Raw genomic sequence first — 23,926 nt, 5'->3', positions numbered from 1 at the left:
TAATTTACAAACCCTTACAGTGCGGAGAAACTAGCTCCATCTTTACGACAATACGAAGGCCATCTTAAATTACTTTTATTCAACCAACCCAAAACAAAAAATTAATTTACAAAAGTAAATTATCAGCTTGGATGTGGTGACGTATCTGGTGAACGATGGATTCTAACACAAGATATGAGCAACTGAAAGGTTCCATGTCCTTAGAGACAACTGTATGCATGGTGTGCAAACAAGATTGTGAAAGATACTACCTTATGATATGCAAGAAATTAACCCACTCTGACTACAGCAAGATGTGAACATGCACACCAAACACATTTCAGTTGTTATTACTGTTATTGTTCTTCTTAATAAATGATAAAGTAAAACTGATACACAAAAAGAAATCTTAATTCAATTTTTGTTTGATGTACATCAACCCCTCCCTCCAAAATTACATATAATAACAAGTTTCTTAAGAAATATGTTTTCAGGAATCAGCATTTTATCTCCTATCCTATTCTTACAATATATCCACTACATATTATGTGGACTTGCCAAAAATACATGTACTTACACATTTCAGAAAAATTATCGACATGGATGTCCATTTGAGTCTAATGTACACCACACATACATGTTAATGTATTCACACCTGAGTAGCCACTTAGCAGCACTACATACTGAAACACGTATTATTTAAATCAAATAACATGCAATATAGCTGACAGATTTTCAATTTTCAATGCTCATCTTGCAAGAAGTCTAAAAATATTTAAGGGAGAGACTTCTTATGAACCACTGTTCCTTGCCCAGAGAAATCTGCTCTCCTAGCCACAGCATTACTCAGAACATTTCCTTGTTGCTGTCATTTTATTGTTTCTCATTATGTCTAACACACTAGCTTCCAGCAGAGTTATCAATCACTGATATTTATCAAGAAATTACATAATCATAAGGTTCTAAATCTGGCAGCGTACAAAAATGTAATTTTCTGTGCTCCAACTTGCTAATGTAGGTGGCAAAGATATAGGAAAGTGCATTCCTGCTATGACCATGTTCTTACAGCATAAAATAAAATAAAATACAATTTCATGTCAGATTACACATTCAAAGCTTAAGTACTCACAATGCATAAAAGAGGGGCCAATGTTTATACTATACTTATGTTTTTCATTCGTTTACATCTGATTACACTTTCATTCTTTACAAAATACAACACCACACTGGAATGCTCAGTCACTTTTATCAAGAGCTTTAAGTCTTTCTAAGAGTGGAGGATGAGAATGATGCCACATGGAGTACATCCAGTCATATACTGGAAATCCTAAGTTGTCCTTGTTCAACTTAATCAGGGCTTGGCGGAGAAACTTTGATCTTCCAAGGCTCTTGGCAAATGCATCAGCTTGAAACTCAAACCGTCGACTCAAAATTGTCATCAGGAAACTTAAGACCTATACAAGCAAAAATAAGAAGGAAAAGAGTAATAAATATATGTTTATAGGTATAAACAGTAACATTTATAACTATGTAGTTAACACATCATAAATGTAATATTAAACCTTTAAAGAAGAAGCTTGTCTTAATAACATTTAAATATGCAGTTCATGCTTCAAGAAAACCCAGACCACGACCATTAAAATGACCAATCAATTAATGGTGTTTAGGAAAAACTGCACTTTACTCTGAGAATCATATGAAACCAACAAATACACTTCATGGGCAGAACAAAAAATTGTTGATTCTTAAAGCAGATGGTACTTATAGTTCCCACTAAGTTTAAAGGGTTAATACAATCTTTTAAAATAAACTAGCTTCATGGTGCACAGCGTCTTAGTCACTGAGCCAGTTAAGAGAATAAATTCCCGCGTTTAAGAAAGTCAAAGGTTCACTAACATTCTGGAATTATTTTACTCAATCATATTAAGAGAGTTTAACAATCTAATTATAAAATAACTAAGTGACTCCATGAAGCAGTGTAATACTTCTGCAGTGCAGTACACAATGTGGATAGTAAAATTAATAAATATTCACACTTCTTGATTATAAGAGATGCAATTAATTTTCTAACTTATTGATTATATCTTACAGCATTATATGGTGAGAAGATGAACTTAAGAACCACCAGAAAGCCAATTAATATTGGTTTCTCATGTTGGAATCCAAATGCATGATACATGGCTTCATACTGGAAGAGCAATCCAAATACTAAAAATATTAAGAACAGGTTCAGCTGAAAAAGAAAATGAAAAAAAGATTGTTACATGATGGCCAATAAATGCAAAAATATCATTTCTGTTGTATGCATTATTATCAATACAGTTCCCTTGTGTTTTGATAATAGTCAACATAAACAATTATTTTCTGTGTGTAAATCAGACCTCAGGAAAAATACCTACAATTTTGGCACATATATGAAATAAAATACCAATAAGCTCTGAAAACCAATGTAAAATAGTAAAGCCATCTCCTTGCATGCCAATGCTGGCACTTACAAGAGAGGAGGTATAGCTCCTACTCATTATCAACCTCAGCACTAGAAGGAAAGGGGGAGTGGTCAGCAGCACACCAGGGCCATGATTTACCCTCATGAAAGGACCCCAGTACCCACTGAGCAAGATGCTGGGTGGGCCACAGAGCGTCTGGAAGCAAAGGCTAGAAGAAAATCCTTTGCCCTTGCCAGGGATTGAATACCAACCATCCACCCAATTGCCAGTCACTATACTGATTCAGCTACCCAGCTCAATGAATATCAATGTATTTATTATATGGATATTATCATAAAAGGCTGTAACATAAACCATGGAAATTAAATAAAGAAAGTGTTATATCACACTGGCTATCCAATAAAGGCAGACAGGATATGCATGGCTTTACTGCGCATGCATTAACTTAATATTTCATGTCACTGGTGGAGAAAATATGACCAAAATATTTTACAAACTGCTATGATAAAAGTCAATGACACATGAAAATTATACAACATTCTTTAAAGCCTTCTTTCTATACTCAAACTAGTTACATAATGAACAGCTTGTAATCAATGTTACTCAAACATAACCTTTCTCAAAGCATGCGATCTGTAAACAGATGTCTACTGCTACTAATTAAAACAAACTATGATAATACTACCATCACTGTCATAACAGTTGTTTAGATCCAAATTGAAACCACCATCTGCAAACAATCTTGCATTCAATTCTCTTGAGCAACAAGCAAACACCTTAACAACTTCCTCACAACTATAAAACTTAAACACATGCACGTGACACAGCATGTGATACGTACAAAGTTTTAACTGCATGGGACCAAGCAGCACAATTTAACAATTGTATAACTGCTGTGAGAAAAGTATATCAATAAATCATTAATCATTATCAATACAACATATATTTAAGAGTGCAATACCTGCATGATGACTATATTTTTCAATACATGATTTAACTTCCAGTGACCTAATTCATGTGCCAAAACTGCAAGAACTTCAGCATTATCACACCCCTTTTTCTCAGATTCAGGATCATCTTTAACATCACTTTTGATGGCATCTTCAGGTGCATAATCCTTCAACAGGGTGTCAAAGAGAACAATACGCTTATTCTTGAAGAATCCATAGAAGTAAGCATTGCTGTGTGTGGAGCGTTTGGAACCTGCAATACCAACATCACTCTTACTATACAGAAAACATCTAGCATGTGATGTGTCAATCTCTTGTGCAGAAGAGAAACCAGTTTGCTGACGGTATCCACTGCCTTCCATGTGAAAACACGTTAAGCATGGGCATTGACTTTATTAAGGTTTGCAATTCCTCTTGGATGCGAATAAAAATTATTCTTTATGCCACTTACTTCACCATTACTTCTAACCGTCACATGCATACACAACCTACAGTAACATATCAAACAATAAATTTTTAAGTAACACTAATTTACTAATTTCATAGAATTATTTTATAATGGAAGTCATTAAAAATGGCCACAAAGAGAATAACTGTTAATCGACTAATTTCAGGGTGCAGTATTTTCTCAAAAAGTAAACAGACACTAAGTAAAGAAATTCCCTACTTTCATACATTCCAAAGGTTTGTCACCATATTCATTAGGGTCAGTCAGTAGACCCTGGGCTGACCCAGCAAACACAATGTAGTAGTCATTCATTAAAAGCTGATAGTTACTTAGCTATAAAATAAAATGCAATATTTTACAGAACCCAAAGGTTCATTATTACTGAGTTCACAAGGGCATATCACTGAGACAGACGTACTCTCCTCTCAATACCAAGATTTTTTTTAATAACTTAAAAGCTACAGAAATATCTGGATCTTACCTTCCACAACATAAAGTTTGTATAGTGGAAAATCTATACTAGCTGCAAGTTCTTCTATGCATGTTCTCAGTTCACCATCAGGCAGTGGTGTATACTTATCAAAAAGTGGAGCAATGCAGTTGGGGTAAATAGTAAGAAGAATAAAGGTCATAGCCATTGCAAACAACCACAAGTAGATAAAGAAATAGTTTCCACCAATCTTGACAATATAAACAACTCCAGAGATAAGTGGGAGCATTATCGCTTGGCCAACAACGAAAGCCTTTATTTTGTCCTTTATGAAGAAGCCAATGGTCTAAAAAACAAGAAAAATCATTTTATACAATACCTATCTTCCAATCAATCTTTAAAACATGTGGGTTATTCAATTAATTTATGCATCTGAGTATGAACTGAACAAATGTGGTCAGCTTTCAAGGTTTATTTAACTTGGTTTTATAAACATTTGCCTCCAGATAGAAGTCAACTTCCAGGTCTTAGAACCAAGCAGATATGACATATTTCAATTTATCACCAGTTGAAAAAACACTTTTCAATAGGAATTTCTTCAGGAATCCAAACATGATGGCATAACTTATGCCCAGAAATGGATTACAGGTAAGTGGTTGGGTTTCCAAAAGCACAACAGTAAGATCTCTCCATGACTTATGTCACGAAGAACCAATGTCAACATTTCTGAATGCTTTTGCTTGATGGCATCAAGCAAGAAAGAACTGTACTTTGTAATGTGGATAGGAGGCCACACAACAGACTAAAGATGATCATAGTGACCACTCCTTTTTAATGTTATCTAATTTAATCTACAATAACATAAATGAAACACTGTAACAAATATTATATCAACAATTTTTAAAATTCAGCTTACTGTCCAAAATAATGTTATTTCATAACCAAACCAAGACCTCACTTGCCTGCTTGTTGAAGCCATGATTTTCCTCCAACACAAACGTGTGATAAATTGAAAACGGTAAACTGACAACAGTGTTGAAGACATTCATTGTAAGCATCAATGCAGCACTTCGAAGGATTTCATTATTCATATCATAACCCAGGTCTGAGACAATAACACCAGCAATGTTCCAGAAATGTACAAAACCATTCAGCAGAATGATGGCCTGAAAATAAAACAACTAAGTACTTAAATAAAAGTGCAGAGAGGAAAGGTGAAGTTTAACCTACAACAATCTCCAAAACAATTCTATACAATAAGATCATAGTTATTCACACTGGAACTTTTCATAAAACATATGCTGACAATTCAATTGCAACATTCATTCTGCTCTCCACCTTTAAAAGCTAACAAGGCTTAAAAAAACATATTCCCCAGTCCAAGAGAAAAATTAACAGAAATGGGTACACATTCAGTAAACAGGCTTAAGACTGCTTCTTACTAACTTAGGATGATCATAAACCAACATACATTTGTAATGCAATGAAAGCATGGTTTTAAGATACTGCATTGTTGTAGGAAGTCTGCATATAAGATTTACATGCCTGAGTTCTCCTTATAAATAAAACTATAACTATAAGGGATACATTACAAGTAAAATAAACATTTGAAAATTAAAAGCTTCAAACCAAAAGAACTTCACCAAGTTTCATCATTATCTGTCCTGAAAAATTCTGCTAAGAAATATGCCTTACAAGAGTTGTGGCGACGCCAAACACTTCTTCGACAATGCTGAATAAGCTTTTATCCAATCCATATACACGGGCCTTATTGTATGTTTCTTCATTTATAATTTCTTTCAGTTCTTCAGGAACTTTAACCACTTGTTGATAAATCTTGTGCTGTAACAATCACCAAAGAAATGGAATGTCTACAGCAGTAACTGCTAATAGTAAACAATGACTGAAAGTGTAAGAATCGATCTCTACAGATAAAGTCAAATTTAAAACAGTAACAATACTATGCCATACACAGATTATAACCTTAACCTGAAACAAAACAATACTACATCACACAAAAATTATGGAGCATTCTGTTGCAGTAATGGCCAATATAACTCACTCAAAATTGAAAACCATAACAGCAAAAGGAAGCAACACATATTTCTGACCTGAAAACTTAATGTAGGATCCTGAAACTTTGTGTGGTAATAAAGATTAAATAAATGTAAAGCTTTATTTTTTTGGAAACATAGTATGGCAGTAGAACAAAATTTATAATCAGTTTTCCATTTCATATGAATGAAGTGCATGTATAAATCTGGAACGAAAATATATCAATAACTTTAAAGAGAGTGGGAATATGCACAAAACTGGATTACATTTTGCAACAATAAATTTATAAAAAAAATATGACTATTATTGTAGATATTATCCATCATCATTCTCAAAAATTTCATAAACTGGAAGTGTATCCATCTTCAGGTAGAAACCAATGGACGATGACAAGTTTCTAATAATTTGAGCCCTTCTGAAGAGGTTAGTTTCAATCAAATCAAAGAAGATGAACAAGGCATGTTGCACACTAGACAATGATACATATGCATAAAATTCAGGCCGGAAACAATGAATGGATTACACTACTCAGAAGTCTTGACGTAGATGAATGGGTAGTATTATTAAATAGCATCTTCTGGTAACATACGTAGGATGGGGGGTTGGATTTGGTGATAATGTAGCATGGAATAGTCGTCTTAAAAACGAAATATATTTTTAAAAATCAAAGTATCAGTGTAATTTCAGCACCTTAAATACAAAACCGGCAGTTATAAAATAACCGCATGCTAACCTGTCGTATCGATAAGTATAATTCCCACAAATATTCCAAAAACAAAAAAGATAACACGCCGTATAGTATAAAACTCTCTTCCAGCAACATTGTTCTTGATCGGGAGCACCAATTCCACAGAATTTTTGAGCAAGCACTATAATTTCAATACTTTGAGAATTCAGTTAATACACGATTTACAACCCATGAATTAACGGACATCTTCCTTTTACATGATCCACAGTCACCGCTATACTCACAAGCTCAACTACCCAGAAATTGCACAGAATTCAAAAATCTTCAGTGACACTGCACAACTAGAAGACGATGTTTGTGCCATCTAGGTGTGACACCGATTAGTACATTTCGTAATGGTGACAATCTTATATTTGTAGGATTTGAGGTTTTCACGGCGGTGAGTTTGAAGATGGCTGTCTTCTGGGTTGTTGTGCCGTGTAGTCTGGTAGAATTAATTTCAGAGGTCCTTGCTGCCTCCATCATCGGGGCGATGAGCAAGGGACTCAGAAACGTCGGTAAATTTCTACCAGACCACACGGATTAACACCCGAGAAGACATCCATCTTCAATCGTACATTTCGTAGAGTAGAGTTTATTTACATTCCATAGATCCTTCTTAGGACTCAACCAAAGGATGTAGAACATGTCATTTCATACAATATACATACACTTCACAACTTTCAACACAAGTGCAAGAACGTATTTCACATATCAATGTACATAAATTTCAGATTCTGCAATACAAGTATGAAAAATAATTTTACAAATTAATATAAATAAACCTCAGAATTTTAAATATAAATACAAAACTTGCTTTACATGTATGTACCTACCATGTAGCTTCTTCTGTTGACAACATTAATTTAAATGGCAATCAGGGACTGTACTTTAAGTATAATACATATACAGTTCATCAACTCATATATAATGGAAATGATGCCAGAAGAAAATCTCCCAGCATTCTTCTTCAGGCATGAGATAAATCATGAAATAAATGATGAAAGATTCTCGCGTTACAAGCCGCGTCAGGTGGCTGAACGGTGAATAACCCATATCTTCTGCCAATGTTTGGATAACAATCTCTGCTCTCATCCTCAGGGCTGCTTATGGGAAACTCAGTTTCCCATCAGTGAGCATGCAACAAAGTATCAGATTTGTTAACCAGCGGCCCTGAGGATGAGAGCAGAGATTGTTCTCGAAACGTTGGCAGAAGATATGGTTTACTCACCGTTCAGCCACGTGATGCGGCTTGTAACCCAAGAATCTTTCATCACCTGTTCTTATGCATAATTCAAACTAGATACTTCCTGAAAGCTAAAGTTACACATTAGACTCTTGTCTGTGAAAGCCTCTGGGATAAGAATAATAGTATAATAACAATAAGTACAAGTTGCGAAATATTTTACACAGATTGATCCTCTTATCTGATTTCATTAGGAACAATTTTTAGTTCACTTGAAAGTGCCTTTAGCCAAACTGTCACTCCATAAGCTCCAGCATCCACATCAGTGACATAAGAGGCATCCACATATGTTGCTCTTCCAACTCTGAAACAGTGGACCAAATACTGCAGCAACATCACACCAATGATGCAGTTTGAACAAAACGATTCATTACAAGGAAATTGTTTTATTAGACTCAGTACATACAACATTTAAAATTAACTAGGACAAATGCCAATGTTAATTTTCTGAGTTGTAATGCCATTTCTGAGTAACATACTGCCTCCATCTTCAACCATGTTCTCCTCACAGTAAAGACAAGTTATGAGGCACAACTCAATAAAATAACAGTTAAACTGACAATGTAGTTCCATATCAGTGAGTATTTTATCAGGTTTTAATACACAAATTGTATTACTTATCTTAACCTGACATAACATATAGCAAGAAGGTACAGCAGCTTGTGTGAAGAAGACAATACAAGATGAAGGTGAAGGTAAACAATTAATGGCAATTAATGTTTGAAAGTGACATCAGTGATTCAGTGTAATAATACAATACCTCAGCTGTAATAAATACTGATAGACATTGTGCGAAAGCAAAAACCAACAGAACTATAACTACTGTATATGGTATGCGTATTTGTAAATACATTTACTAGTAACAGCTAAATGAACATTCAGAAAAAATTATACTTATCAATACGGACATCTTAAGTAATTAAGCTTCCAAATATTCCTGCTACCCTCAGCATGTAGACTGATTGGTATACATCACATTGAGATATACTTTACTTTACCTGGCCTTCATGTGGCGTGTCTTTTGACATCCTTCTTCTGCAGACATTACAGCAGCTTCCAAGGCTATGAGTACTTCTTTTACTGTTATAGGTTTGTAGCTTTCAAATGTCATACAAGCTGGTAAAAGAGCATCAAACTGGAGAGAAAAGAATTAAACTGTATGTCTTTAAAAATGTTATACAAATATAATATAACAAACAACACATTAAGACATTAACAGAAACTTCAGTTCTCCTTCTAGAAGTGAGTAGTATGATCTTATTTACATATATACTTTTCATTTAAATTGTTATAATAATTCATTCATTTATAGTAACTGATTCACATTCTAACCATGGATCTATCACCAAGATTTGCCTGGCTGTAGTTAAGTGTCCCATGTGTACCAGCTAGCCAGGCTTCAGCCCAAGTCTTTGCAGTTACTGCTTCAGTTTCAGTTTCTAAAGCCTTTCCTGCCATTGTCAACATGAGGCTGTACAGAGCACCTGATGTACCACCCATTGTTGTTTCAGCAATGACACTGAGTTGCTTTAGCAAGGTACTGGGATGAGACACTGGCAGACTTATTAACTGGTGCAGAATACCTACAAAATTAAATAAGTGTGGAAGACATAAATTAATTAATTATTCAGAAGTAAACTATCTTAAGATTGTGAGATTTGATATTTTGACAGTTGTGATGATGTTCTGGGTTTTGGCACCATGCAGAATTGTAGGCAGAAGCTATTTCAGAGAAACATGCTGTTTCCATCTTCTGGCATGAAGTGGCAATGCTGGGAAGTGGAACGATTTACAACATAGGGTTAGAGCCTTCCCTTCCTCCGACCCTATATAAATCCTTCCACTTCCCAGAATCACCAAAGGTACATTCTATAAACTAAGGCAGCAATACAAAATAATGAAAAGAACTTTAAGAACTACACCAAAGTATGAATAAACCATACTTAATATGTTAAAAACATCACTTTGTCAACATCTCTCAGTTACAGTAGTTTAGGTAACATAAAAATGCAATAAATTAAGCAGCATGGGATGTTTAATATTGCCATTTGTTGGGGAGTGGAGTCTAGGCTTCACAGCCCTAGTCATATACCTGGCAACATTAAAACAGAATCCTAAATACCTTCAACAAGAAATAAAAGACTGGTTTCAATAGAAAGGAATTGCATTTTCAGAATCAAAACTTGAGGTGTTACCTTTCAGAAATATAAACATGATAAGTTGGCTAATGAAAGAGGATAATTTGTCTTCCTCCTTCATTGCCAGTAGAATCCAATAGAACTTGAGTGAGCTGAACTGAAATGTAAAGTGGGAAATAACAAAAAAATATTCACAATGGCAGAAGAGAAGAATTTAGTGAATAAAGAATTCAACAGTGTAACACAAAATTTCTGGGTGTCCTGAATAAAGCAGAAAATATACAAGAAAAGGATTATTCAAAAGGAATTAAATGTTTTACAAGACAGCAATACAGAATATGAGGTAAGTAGTGCCAGTGATGACTACTGCTGACAATCATGACAAACAGTTACTCTTCCTCTGGATTAAACAATAATATCAGCAGAATGGTATGTTTAATTAATCTGCTTTATACACATTCATTATTTTAACATAAATACTCAAGAAGATGGGTGTGACCACAAACAGTTACTAGATGTTATAAATGCTTTTAATCTGACTATGACAATAAATGTACCCACTCGAGTAACTGAAAGTACAGCAACAATTTTAGACCAAATCATTACTAACATGCCTTCACACTGTTATATAACTGATGTAATAAACAGCTTACTTTCAGATCAATATGCTCAATGTATAACTATTAATATGACTATACCACAACAAATTAGATGCTATAGAGAGGGCAGGAAAGTATCAGAAGCCAATGTATTAGGCCTTTGCTCTTTAATACAAAATGAAACTTGGACTGAAGTGTTCTGGGATAATGATGTAGAGAAAAAATGGGATTCTTTCTCTAGTATTTTTAACTATTATTTTAATACAGCCTGTCCAAAAGAAGAAATACTGCAAGGGCTTTAAATGTTCCTTGGATAAATAATGATGTTATTACAGCAAGAACAAACTTATAAAATGTATATGATCTTTACATGCAAAGTAAGATTCAGGAACATAGAGGCAATTATAAAATATATAAAAAGGAATATAATGTAATAAAAAATGCAAAAGCAAACTACATCCAGCACCTTATAACCAGTGCAAATAACACTCCTAGTGTATTGTGGAAATTTGTAAATAGAGAAAGAGGCTCTTTAAATAATATATTGACTTGCAATATTCACCTGTAAGCAGGAAATGAAACAAGTTACAAGTCCGAGCAGAATATGTAATATTTTTAATGGTACTTTTTTAGAAACTGTAAGTAAACTCATACTTGATAAAAATTTGATGCCTCCACAAACTAGTAATAGTACAATAAGTATAAAAGATTCATTGGTCTTATTAGAAATAACAGAGACTGAATTGATTAAAGTAATCCAGAGTTTGAAGAATAAAAAATCAGCAGGACTTGATGACATCTCTCCCTATTTATTAAAGAAATGTGTACCTTACATGATAAGATCACTATTAGAATTGATCAATGCATCAATTAGAGAAGGCATCTTCCCGTCTACATTAAAAGAATCAGTCGTTAAACCAATTTACAAAAAAGGGGCGAAAGAAGATGCAAATAATTATCGTCCAATTACTCTTGTTCCAGCTCTTTCAAAGGTTCTGGAAAAGGTAATAGCTATTCAGCTAATTTCTTTCTTAGATAAACACAATATACTTAATAAATCTCAGTTTGGATTTAGGAAAAATAAATCTTCAAATGATGCAATTGCTGCAATCATTGAAAATATAATTGAAAATCTGAATAATAAAATAAAGTGCAATTGTGTACTATTAGATTTATCAAAAGCATTTGATTGTGTTGAACATAACATCCTTATGGATAAAATATACCAATATGGAGTTCGTGGCATATCACATAAGCTAATCAAATCCTATCTCACAAACAGAACACAACAAGTAAAAGTCTCACATGTAGCAAACAATCAAATGAAAGAATACTTGTCAAGTAGCCTTCCAGTTACATTTGGAGTTCCTCAAGGTTCTGTCCTAGGTCCATTACTTTTTATATTATATTCCACATCTAACACAAGGCAGAACATCAATGTATGCTGATGACACATCAATATTGAATATGGGTCGGGATTTGAATGAACTCCAAAAGGTAACCTTAGACAATATAGACTTGGTAAAGCAGTATTTTGAGATAAATAATTTATTTATAAATCCAACTAAAACACATTATATTTTTTTCCAGACAAAACAATGTAGGGAGGAAAGTAATCAAAAAAATTTAATAAAGAACGTGGAAATAGTTAAAGTAAAAAGTACTAACTTCCTGGGAGTTGTGATTGATTGCACTCTGAGTTGGGAAGTACATATTGAAAGAATGTGTAGTAGAATTGGCCGTAACCTATTTATAATTAATAGACTCTCTAAAATACTTAATCTAAATGAAAGAAGAATATTGTTTTATGGTTTGATTTATCCCTTTTTGTCTTACAGAATCATCGTATGGTGGGAGAATGCTAAAGTACTCGCTTGACAAATTTTTACTCTTCAAAAAAGGGCAGTAAGGTACACAGCAGGTTTAAAACCAACTGAATCGTGCAGAGATAGTTTTAGGCATTTAAAGATATTAACAGTATACTCATCTTACATTCAAGAAACCATTTCATATGCAAAAGAAAAGTGTGTCTGCACTGTAAACAAACAAGTACATACATATAACACAAGAAATAATAATGATTATCATAAATATGTACATAAGTTAGAACTTTATAATAGCAAACCGTCTGTAGCAGGTTGTTTCTTCTATAACAAACTGCCTACCATAATAAAACAAATAATCAGTTTAAGATGGAATTGAAGGACTTTCTTATTAAGGGGTGTTACTATTCTCTAGATGACTATCTTAATGAAGAATTTTTGAATATTGGCTATGGATAATCTAATGTGTATAATGCTATATCTCCAATGGGATTATATCATAATCATTAATGTATTTTGATAATGTATAATATAGATTGACATATCCTATATCAATGTATTTTTTATCTACAGGAAATAAAGTATTATTATTATTATTATTATTAAGTTCATATGTTACAGATACTGTTATCTCTGTCTCCCAAAAGTTCAGGCATATTGCTACCACATTGTTCACATAAGTGCTGGCAAAACAATGGTAACTTGTCACTGCCTATCAGCAAACATTAGGAAAATGGATCTAAATTAATAAACCAATACATTGAAACATGAAGGAAATTAGGCATAGTTAGTTATTTCCATAAATTCTCCAATATAATATAATTGTGGCCACTTTTTGTGTTTAATACAAGTGATGCAAGAGAGACAAATACATTTTGTAGTGCTGCTAATAGATTTCCATTCCATATTTTGAGTTTCACATATAACAGAAAGGTAATATTTAATAATTTTTCTGTAAAATAACGAATTTTAAGTATTTTCATCAATGGTTACCGACCTTCTGCCATTCTGCGCAGTGTTGTGCCAGTATCACCATCACCACAGACACTGTCAAGTTCATTCAGTTTACATTCATTGGAAATCAAAGCTACTGAAATTGCTTCAAGACATCTTCTTAGTATATCACAGCCTCCTTCACTGATTACAGGACCTTGAAGCTTAAAAGAGTGAAAGAAAATAATTGTCATCCCATCTTTAGCACAGTAGTTAAATTTTAAATAAAAGATCTTACATGCATGTTAATTGGGTTTTATTATTATAAGTTACATAAAACCCTTTTGCAATCGTCTTTTCAGTTCCTATCCATCTTTGGTGTGACTGCTATGTAATTGTAACATTTTAAAATATAAAAGTGATTTATGCCTACTGCTGTTTCACAAAAGTACTAAACAACTTTCTTGTCTACAGGAATTATCAAAACCAAGTTTTTAATATTTTAATATTATGCTGATAGTACTACAGAGAGTTTCAAATATTTTGGTAGCATAAGTGTTGAATTATCATGTACAGCCCCAAATACTATTATTTTATTTTCAAGGGCTTTCAAGTCAGGAATTAATTTTTAATTTGGCAAGTAGGACTTGGCACAATATTTTACTCTCTGTTCATATGAACTAAATAGAATAATGTCTGTCTATGCTTCTGTTCACATTCCTTACTAACCTCATATTTTTCTGGATTATTTTTTGGGGGAGGAGGAGGAATATTCAACAGTGATTTTTCTGGTGGAATGGACATGGGAGATCCAGGCCAGGCACAAGCCTTGGTTTCAGCATCCAGATAATTCAACCACTCTGCCTTGTGTACCCCAGAAATATTTAATGCAGAGACCTGGATTCCAGCCATTTCTAACGAGGTCATAATACATGCAGCATATATACGCAGAACAGCAATGCCAAGACCAACTGGAACAAAGGATACATTCAAAATCACACAAATTGCATACTTTATATCAGTCTTGAATTATAGTTTTACCTTTTGTTTTGTATGGGCATCAAACTAGTCTGTAGCCCTAACAGTAGTACACTGATTAAGAGTAATTAAGAACAAAATGGTGCAAACATTTAGACCTAAACAAGAGTAATTAATGGGATGATGCAAAAAATTATATAATGAAGAATTTAACATATGTACGCTTCACCAAACATTGTTAATCGCTTACTCCATGACTCCACAGACCTTGTAGGAACTTGGCTGCCTCACACATTGGTTTCTTAAGCTATTTAGACATTTGGCAGAACTCCTTGAATAAGTGATTAGCCTGTCACAAGGCCTCTATGGCACAGGATAGCACAACACAGAAATACGAAGACAAACATCCATGTCTTGAGAGGAATTTAAACCCATGATCCCAGTATCTGAGTAATCAAGACCCATGCCCCCAGAAAGCACAGCCACTGTGACTAGCACCACACATTGTTGGGGTGATTAAATTAAGGACGATGAGCTGAATGGGACATGTAGTATATATGATGGAGATGACAAATGAATACAAATGTTATACACTTTCGTGTTTCATGAAAAACATGGAAATTTCCCAGCCAGCTGAATAACTAAACTTTTGAAGAAATATGCAGTACTATGTCATGAATATATTTTGCCTGTAATGGTAATCACATGACAAGCTGCTGGAAGTGGGAAATTAGGCAGAGAAAGCAGGAGGTCTGAGAATTCTTTGTGGTCTCACACAGCATAACATGAAACTAAATGTTCTTACATAACTATCATGAGAACACAATAGCAACAGCTAGAATCTGGGTATGAGTGACAGATATGCCACATCACACATTTTATTATATTTGTGATGATATAATAGTTATCAGTTTTGAAGAAAATTTTGGCTGCTGGGAGAGCCCCCATGTTATATAAGTGCTGAACATATTTATAAATTCTTACCAAACTGTTTATGTACTTCTCCAGTGACCACCCACTGTTCCAGTTGCGATGTACCACCCAAGTTGTTAATAAACACAACAACTTCATCTCCAGGTCTCAGTTTTAAAACTCCTATAATAGCTTCCAAAATTACTTTCACAGCTTCTGCTGCTGTACACATCTGAAACAAATTTGAGCAAATCTGACAAGAATAAATGTGTTGGAATCATCAGATGTTGCAGAAAGAAGAGAAAAGTCAAAACCACATATACTGACTATGGAGGAGAACTGAAGGAGTCCCCTCAATCATAAAAGTGATAATTAGTGAGTGAATATGAGATATAAAAGAAGGCCTCATAGCTAGACAATTTCAGAAGTGATTCTAAATCGATGATGAAATCAGAACTGTTTGGACATACATTGGTTTTCCTTCAAATATAAAATTATTTGAGGGCAAACCTAGCACTAATGTAGTTCAAAATGATACTAAATGTGTACATGAGGCCAGTTTTGCAGAGATCATCAAAATATGAAATTTCACTCCAAAAATTAAAAGTACTCATGTTACACAAAAATTAAATTAAAAAGAATAATAACTCACAGTATCAGTTGTCATATGCAAAAAGTGCTGCTTTAATGTACAACACACATCTCATGTACTAGATACCATTATGGATAATTGTTACATGCTGAATGAAAAAAGGTTAAAAGGTGAGGAAGATCCATTTTGTTGGTTTTGATGTAAACCAGAATACATTGTACTAACATTTATAACTATACCTTTACTCTTTTTATTCCAGCCTCTCCATGAACTCCAAGCCCAACTTCCATCTCATCTGATCCTATCTTGAACAATGGTCCACAACCTGATGATATAATAAGTCACTCTTAATTTATATTATGAAAGAAATATAGTGCATATATATTGCATTTGATATGCAGAAAATGCTGTTACAAAATTCTGTTTGTTTTAATGTTGACACTGCCTTTATTATTGAAAGTGACATTTCTTGTGGAGAAACAGTTTTAATTAGGATCGGGGGAGAAGGATGTAGGAACCTTTTCTGGAGATGCTGAAGGAAAACTGTACTTTCAGGGATTGTGGAGATTGACAGCAGTGGTTCCTTTTGGGAATCTTTTCTTTAAATATGTTTATAGGGAAGTTTGTGGTGACTGGATCAAATTAATAAATTGCTGTAATATTCATATAGGTAATACCTTTATTCATATGCACAAATTTGTAAGTCAGACTTCTCTAAACTGGTTACTTCCTGTACAGAACCCAAATAGCTACTCTGACAAAACACACAACATTACAAGAAATATAGTGTATACATGGAGGATATCCCACAGAAACTAGGCACTAAGATGCATCATACACCTGCTTTACTTTTCTCACTTTATATCTCAGGATAAAGTTTGGGCCCCTCATGGCCCATTAATAATATAAGATATAGTCACTCACAGCATGTCAGTTATCTGTTAATGATACTTGTGTATGAAAGAAAAATATGTTCTAATATTACAAAGTAAGAGCTGTTCATACAAGTCATTAGAGAGTATCTATACAGCGACTGCTAACCTGGTAGACTACATGCTGAAAGGCTCACACCAAAAGTTGCCAAAACCTCCAGAACCATTCGAACAGTGTGTACTATATCTGTCAAAGACTTTCCCTCCTCCGCCATTGCTCCAGCAATCTATGAACAAAAAGGTCAACTATAGTGACATGTATGTACATATAAAATGATTTACAGATGTACAAACTACCCTAGGAGGAACTGGCCAAACTTTGGGAGTTTAACAACCCCCAGTGCTAAAGAGATTTTTGAACAAAAATATTATATCATCATGTGCCTACTTATGGCAGTTTCAGTTATGATTATTTAAAGGAGTAACTGGTAGAAACATTTACTGTACAACTGCTTAATCTACAAAAGTGTTGACATTAGTGATTTGTTCTGTTTGAATTCCATTATTAACTACTTAACTACTTAAACATTAGTGCTTTTGCATGCTTGGTACTCAGATAGTGTATTAGTGGCAGCACTAATAGTAGTGGTATAATAAATTGAGCTAGAAAATGTATCAACAACAAAGGTACACAGTTTGAACATGCACTGTATACAAAATTTAAATTACTTTAGATACAAAAATCTTATGCATTATGGAGCATGCAGCATATTAATAGTTCAGACATTTATTGTAGATTTCACATTTCTTGTACAGTCAACAATTCTACCAATTACTCTTTATATCAATATTATATTGGACACTGTCTATTGTCTGAGATATATTTCATATACTGGTTCATAACCACTATAGTGTATGAATTTCTAGATTGCAAATAAAATATATTGAACTCGAGATGCAAGTTCCTTTTTGAACTGGAAAATTATACTAAAAGGAACAAATTGATTAAAAAAATACACCGAGAAAATGACTGATGGTCTAAGTGCACAAAAATGTGAATCAACATGAGGTACCTCTAGTCAGATTAAGTTGTATGTACAAGAAAAATAGAAACCAAAAAGTGGACTCATCATATTCAAATTCAGTGTATCACAAAGGCAGGAAGTAGGCACAAGAATTTCCCTATTACGTCTGTGTCTGTCGCAGAGAGGAATTACAACAACCATATACAGTTATAATGAGATTCCTTGTTGTGTTAGTGATATAATGCTTGTATTTTTGGTATTTTCATATCATAAACTTTTTACTGTAATTCATATTTCTTTATTCTGTACTTCAGTTCAGTATTTTCCCTAATGAAAATGTAATCATTTTCAAAACAAATTGTATGAATTTAATTTATAACTATAAATTTGGAGAATGATAGTGGGATACATCTGCATAACAATCAATATTTATGATTTAAGAATGCTTGGTTCTTGCAGGATTATTAAATTAGATACATTTCTGGTTTCAACTAAACCAATCCCATTAAAAACAATTTCAATGAAAAGGAAATAAAAGTGTTCTGCATGCTAACTTTCATCCAGAATATCTATATCTTATTTCTAAAAGTATAAACATATATTCAAGTTTGAAATAATCCTGCATAAACATTATTATAATGTTATTATTCTGTTATGACATGTTAAATGATTCCCTTTTCTCTGTAGCATGGCCCATGCTCAGGTTGCAGACTGATGGTGGCAATAAATATATTGAATAAACAGTTGTGGACAGCTGGTAAGGGGTATTCTTCCAGTTTGGTGGTTGGCTGTGGGGTTTACAGTCCGTTACCTTGAATATGAAGACCATACCACACATCCCTCTACGCCCAACAGAACTATCTTGTCTAAGGAGAGCACAATCTTCTCCAAGTACAATACTCTCAACCTGAAAATATAATCCATAAGTGAGAATAAGGAATGCTTTGAATGCAAGTCTCCAGAAATATGTTCAATCACTGATTATGCGCAATACAACATCTCAAAGACCAATGAATTCTTCTCGGGCTACTAGCCGTGTGAGGTTGTTTAATGGAGAAAACACCTCCATTAAACCAACTTACATGGCTGGTAGCCCGAGAAGAATTCATTATACTTGGTTGCCATGAAAGCTTCAGATCATACATTTCAAGGTCTGCTTGGACCACTGAAATCACATTTCACTACATACACAATAATATTAAATATTAATGTTTATTACATTGGGTCATTAATATCTTGAAAAATTAAGCACAATTTTGAATGGTAATGGTTAATTTAAAATTTACTGACCTTTAAACCTTCACTCTTGGCCCATTCAACTGCAAGACCAAAGTTAAGACAGTCTCCAGTGTAGTTAGGAATAAATACCAATGTTCCAGCTGAAGAAAAAAAAATGAAGTGTGTGATTACTGGTTCACAATTCATTGGAGTTCACTACAAGCTCAACATTTAACAGGTCATCACTGTAACATTTTTCATAAAATTGTCACATGTGAGCCCCTCTTGAAATTCAAACTCAATTTCTTCAGTTTAACATATTCTGATGGTGTTCTTAACATTATTCATCATCACCACCACCATCAGTTATCATCATCATCACAAATGAGCTCTTGGCCTGTTTCATTTACAAAGATTAAAACTGCTCTTTTTCACATTTTTTGGACATTTTTGATATATTCTGCCCTTTGGTTCACACTGATTCAGCAGCTTTGACATTTAATTTTCAGGCATCTTTTCCGAATGTTCTAGCCATTTATTACTGGATTAGTATCTTCCATAAACATACACAAGGCGGTAATCAATAGTCAAAGTTCTCAATTACTGGAAATCAAAAGCATGTATTGAATAATTATGTTGATCATGCTGCATAGCAATAAAGAACAAATAAAAAAAGGCAAATAAAAGTCATAAAGAAACTACTATGAATAACATACCCATAATTTAAAATAACGAATATAAAAAAAATAGAGCAATATTCCACACACACAAAGCAATACATTATACAGATACTAACTACTCAGAAACTACAAATTTTGTCTTTCAATAGTATCTTACTAGTATAAAAATCAGCAATATATATAAATATGAACAAGTACTCCTACAATATGCAACTTTCAGATTGTTGGTTGTATCCTGCCCAAAATACTGGTAGTACTTTCTGCTGTTCTCAGTACTCATCATCTAATCAACACAAATATCACATCAGTATAAAAGTTCAGAGGACACCAAATGTCTCTTTGTTCTGTTCAAAGGACCACCTCTTTTAGCCTTGCAAAACAAACGATGATCTACAGTTTAAGAGAAGTGTGTTAAGTTCCTACCATGAGACCATTCATCACTACTGAAAGTTGGTCTAATTATACAGCATAATTATTTTTGGTCAGTGACCCATTATTACATTTAAATCTAAAAAGATATCTGTTACATTAAAGGAAATGTCAGTACTTTGTTGTTGTAAATCGCATGGATAAAACACAATATTTAAATAACTGCCTGTAAAGTGGCATTCAGTACAAAAGAAAAGGTAGTGATGTTGTTAGAACTAGTCATTAGTCTAAAAATAATATTGCAGATAATATTTTTACCTTCATTGCCTTGAGCAATGCACTGGATGGCATGCAACACATTTCTAGCTGGGGGTGAAGCAAATACTGATCCTGCAACAGCAGCACTCAGCATCCCAGCCCCAACAAATCCTTCAAGATAAAGCACAAAAAGATGTGTGCAACATGTTTCATGCTCTTTATCATGTCTATCAAATATGTGATGGCAGTGGATACAACAAATATTTAAGTTCATTTCTGACAAGTGATTGTTGTCAGTGTGCAGGATATGAATAAATTAACATTAAGTAATTGTCAGTTATTCAGCAGATCAAAATATACCCGTTTAAATTAATTTGGAGGATCAACATCACTATAAAACCCTACCACTGGACTCTCTCGTGAGCCATTTCAATCCAGTTCATGTTCTCTTAACACTTTTTCTTACAATCCATCTTTGTATCTGCAAATATGTCAGAAGATTAAATTACCTTACCTTACCTCCAGCAAATGGTTCATGCCCAGATCCACCACCAGATAGAAGGGCCACTCTGTTCTTACTATCTGCACACTATAAGTATGAACATTAAAACACTAAAATATTAAGTTTTCATGGATTAAATGTGACAAAATCTTTTCAAGCAGTGAACCACACCAATGTGGAATACACATCCAAAGTGCCAATGCTATATCAGTCAGATTAACGAACTTTGATAATGTCATTCATATGCTCACCTGTTTTGTTAAGATGACTCGATTGTCAGCATGCAAAGAAAGGCCTGGATGAGCTCTAACAAGGCCATCTAACATCTCATCAACACAGTTTTCTGGCAAATTGATTAGCTTCTTACTCATTTTCTCTAATTAAATCTGAAATAATTCCAGGAAATAAAATGAAATGTAATTAACCAGATCAGCAATAAAAATTGTCCCAGTATGCCAAAGAACACTGAACAGTACCTCTACAATAATTAACCTTGGCATGAATTGGAGGTGAATGGGTAACTTCATTCTCTGGTAATTTCACCTCCAGAATAAGGAATTTTAATATCCAATGGGTACAAGGCTGCTTGGATCTAGACATGCGAAGAGAAATATCCCAGTCAGGAACTAAACCTTGGTTAAGAAGGATTTGAGGTTCACATGATAGTGAGTACAAAGCTGGCTGTGTTCTGCTTCCATCATCAGGGAAATGAGTGAGTGACCAGTGCCCTGATGATAGAGGCACAAGGACCTCTGAAACTTTTATAAATTTCTACCAGTATGCACAGTGCTACAACCCAGAAGACAGCCATCATTAAACCTTGGTTGTCCAGCCAATAGACAGTCATTTTACAGAAATGTCCCAGCTCATTATCAAATATCAGTATTAAAGTAAGGTTATCCTGTTGCTCAACTAAGTACCTTGACTCAGTCACTTTATCCCTGAGAAAAGAACCCCAGTACTAATTAGACAAGAGGCTGGGTGGATTCCAGATATGGTCTGGATATTGGGGTCAAAAAATAAACTGTGTACCAGGAAACAAAGCTTGGTTGTCCATGCCAGAGCACTCACTAGACTGACTGAGCTAATGAAAAAAACACCATTCACACAGTAGTGATAAGTGTATGGGTTTGAAACATCAATGCAAGCAGGAATAACTTAACATGCAGTAGGCCACACAGAATATTCAAACTCTCATTGATGGAAAGAATGGAAGGGAAGAAAGGCATAAGGCATAATTTTGCTAACTTATTCATTCTACACCAACAATAACAGAAGATAATTTTTAAGTTACTGATTCTTGTATGTACTTATTTACATTTTTCCACATGACTAGGTGATGTAGCACTTAATTTTACAATCTGCAAATTATTAACTGGAAAAGATTTGAATGTGACCATGGTCTGTTTTAACATATTATCACAGAATATACACAGAGGGTATAGGAAAATGACAAGAAACCTCAGGACATGCAGCTCCAAGGTTGAAATATGAATATGCAACATCCTAAATATGAAACAGGTGTGCTCACCTCTTGGCCATGAGGTCTGATAAGATTTTTTTTCTCATCAGAATATCTTATGTTAGTTCCATAGTTTAATTTCCATGCCTTTATGTAAAGTGGCCATTAAACTGTTCTATCAAAATGAAATTTAGATCTTGAATAATGCTGCTTTTTTGGTCTTCAGTAATCATTTAATACTTTTTTAAAAATGCTCTGTCTTGTTCTAGATTGTTAAAACCACAATATTGAACACAATGCACCTTCATTAGAGCCCCTAGAGAAAACTCAAATGATTCAATAAGTTTTCATAAAACAATCCAATATTAAATTTATATGTTTTTGAGCTCATTCATGCATACTTAGAAGATGATTATACTCTATACACCACATCAGCTGTACATGAACTCACTCACCTTACATTTCTCACAATGAAGTGATCCAGAATTAGGATTCTCACTTTTCATCAGGGAAGGACATAAGAATATCAGCAGACTGTCTATACTTAACTGTAGTTTCTCCACTGTTGGTTTCCTCCACATAATTTCCTCCTGCCCCTCCTCTCCTGTACTCCCAGTTTACCATACTATCCTTATTCAATGCTACATAACCTCATGTTGACAGAGGACCAGATATAAATCTACTACTCACCTTCATACTTTGAATAGAAAGAATGATACAACTGCACTTCAGCTCAGTAACTTATGTACATCACAGAACTTGTACCATAAAATACAGAAAATGAATAAATGGACCTAATATACACATGACCCTTGACATCAACAACAGATAAATATGACCTTCACAATCATTACTTCAGTGATATCATGCTGACAATCAATTGGTCCAGGTCCCTTCAGTAAATCTAGACTACATTTCTGTGATGCCAAATAAAAAACAGAAACATTATTCTTTTGCAAAAGGAATTTCTTTATGAAAAAAATTCATGGGATTGTTTAATGTGACATTTCACTGCTGTTTGACCAAATTCCATCAAACTACCAACCTCAACAACTTAAATTCCCTTGAGCTCCATGCTGATGTTATCTACCCATCTTCCTACCGTGCCTCAACCAAAACTGTATTTATTGTTGTCCACCTAATGGTGGATACATGTTCAGATTATGACTATATACTAAAATTGATTATAATTTCTAAAAGCATCAATTATTTTCTTTCTGTAACCCAACGTCACTATGTTTCAGAAACTAAATTACACTTCATACGAACTGTTGAACACTGGT

At 33.9% G+C, this 23,926-nt stretch overlaps 2 protein-coding genes and 1 long non-coding RNA gene across 6 annotated transcripts; 1 reads left to right on the top strand and 2 right to left on the bottom strand.

The window, feature by feature from the left end:
- Positions 1 to 369: 369 nt before the first annotated feature.
- LOC110841505 (CAAX prenyl protease 1 homolog) lies at positions 370 to 7,358 on the bottom strand. Its single transcript, XM_022087132.2, has 7 exons — positions 7,043 to 7,358; positions 5,950 to 6,096; positions 5,217 to 5,420; positions 4,306 to 4,600; positions 3,388 to 3,629; positions 2,069 to 2,212; positions 370 to 1,433 (listed from the first exon to the last, which is right to left on the bottom strand). The coding sequence occupies exons 1-7, from the start codon at positions 7,130 to 7,132 to the stop codon at positions 1,215 to 1,217; spliced, it is 1,341 nt and encodes a 446-aa protein (XP_021942824.1). The 5' UTR covers positions 7,133 to 7,358; the 3' UTR covers positions 370 to 1,214.
- A 257-nt stretch (positions 7,359 to 7,615) lies between these two features.
- Positions 7,616 to 23,822, bottom strand: LOC110841502 (triokinase/FMN cyclase). 4 transcript variants are annotated; one of them, XM_022087124.2, is made up of 14 exons: positions 23,334 to 23,822; positions 21,433 to 21,567; positions 21,199 to 21,268; positions 20,740 to 20,850; positions 19,445 to 19,533; positions 18,966 to 19,061; positions 17,299 to 17,416; positions 16,497 to 16,582; positions 15,738 to 15,897; positions 14,505 to 14,746; positions 13,840 to 13,999; positions 9,615 to 9,865; positions 9,281 to 9,417; positions 7,616 to 8,586 (listed from the first exon to the last, which is right to left on the bottom strand). In XM_022087124.2, the coding sequence occupies exons 2-14, from the start codon at positions 21,550 to 21,552 to the stop codon at positions 8,460 to 8,462; spliced, it is 1,767 nt and encodes a 588-aa protein (XP_021942816.1). In that variant the 5' UTR covers positions 21,553 to 21,567; positions 23,334 to 23,822; the 3' UTR covers positions 7,616 to 8,459. The 4 variants fall into 4 exon arrangements, with proteins under 4 accessions (XP_021942816.1, XP_021942817.1, XP_021942818.1 ...); XM_022087125.2 differs by lacking the exon at positions 23,334 to 23,822 and adding an exon at positions 23,099 to 23,310; XM_022087126.2 differs by lacking the exons at positions 21,433 to 21,567; positions 23,334 to 23,822 and having other exon boundaries at positions 21,194 to 21,268.
- Positions 8,583 to 13,438, top strand: LOC110841508 (uncharacterized). Its single transcript, XR_015534411.1, has 2 exons — positions 8,583 to 9,113; positions 9,372 to 13,438. It is a non-coding gene; the product is annotated as an uncharacterized LOC110841508 (long non-coding RNA).
- Positions 23,823 to 23,926: the final 104 nt, after the last annotated feature.

The sequence above is a fragment of the Zootermopsis nevadensis genome, unplaced genomic scaffold, assembly GCF_977971745.1.
Source record: "Zootermopsis nevadensis isolate Lab colony 2312 unplaced genomic scaffold, Znev_1.0 Znev_ptg000010l, whole genome shotgun sequence".
Lineage (NCBI taxonomy): Eukaryota > Metazoa > Arthropoda > Insecta > Blattodea > Termopsidae > Zootermopsis > Zootermopsis nevadensis.
The sequence above is the reverse complement of the archived record's forward strand: the minus strand, read 5'-3'. Positions and strand labels throughout refer to the sequence as shown.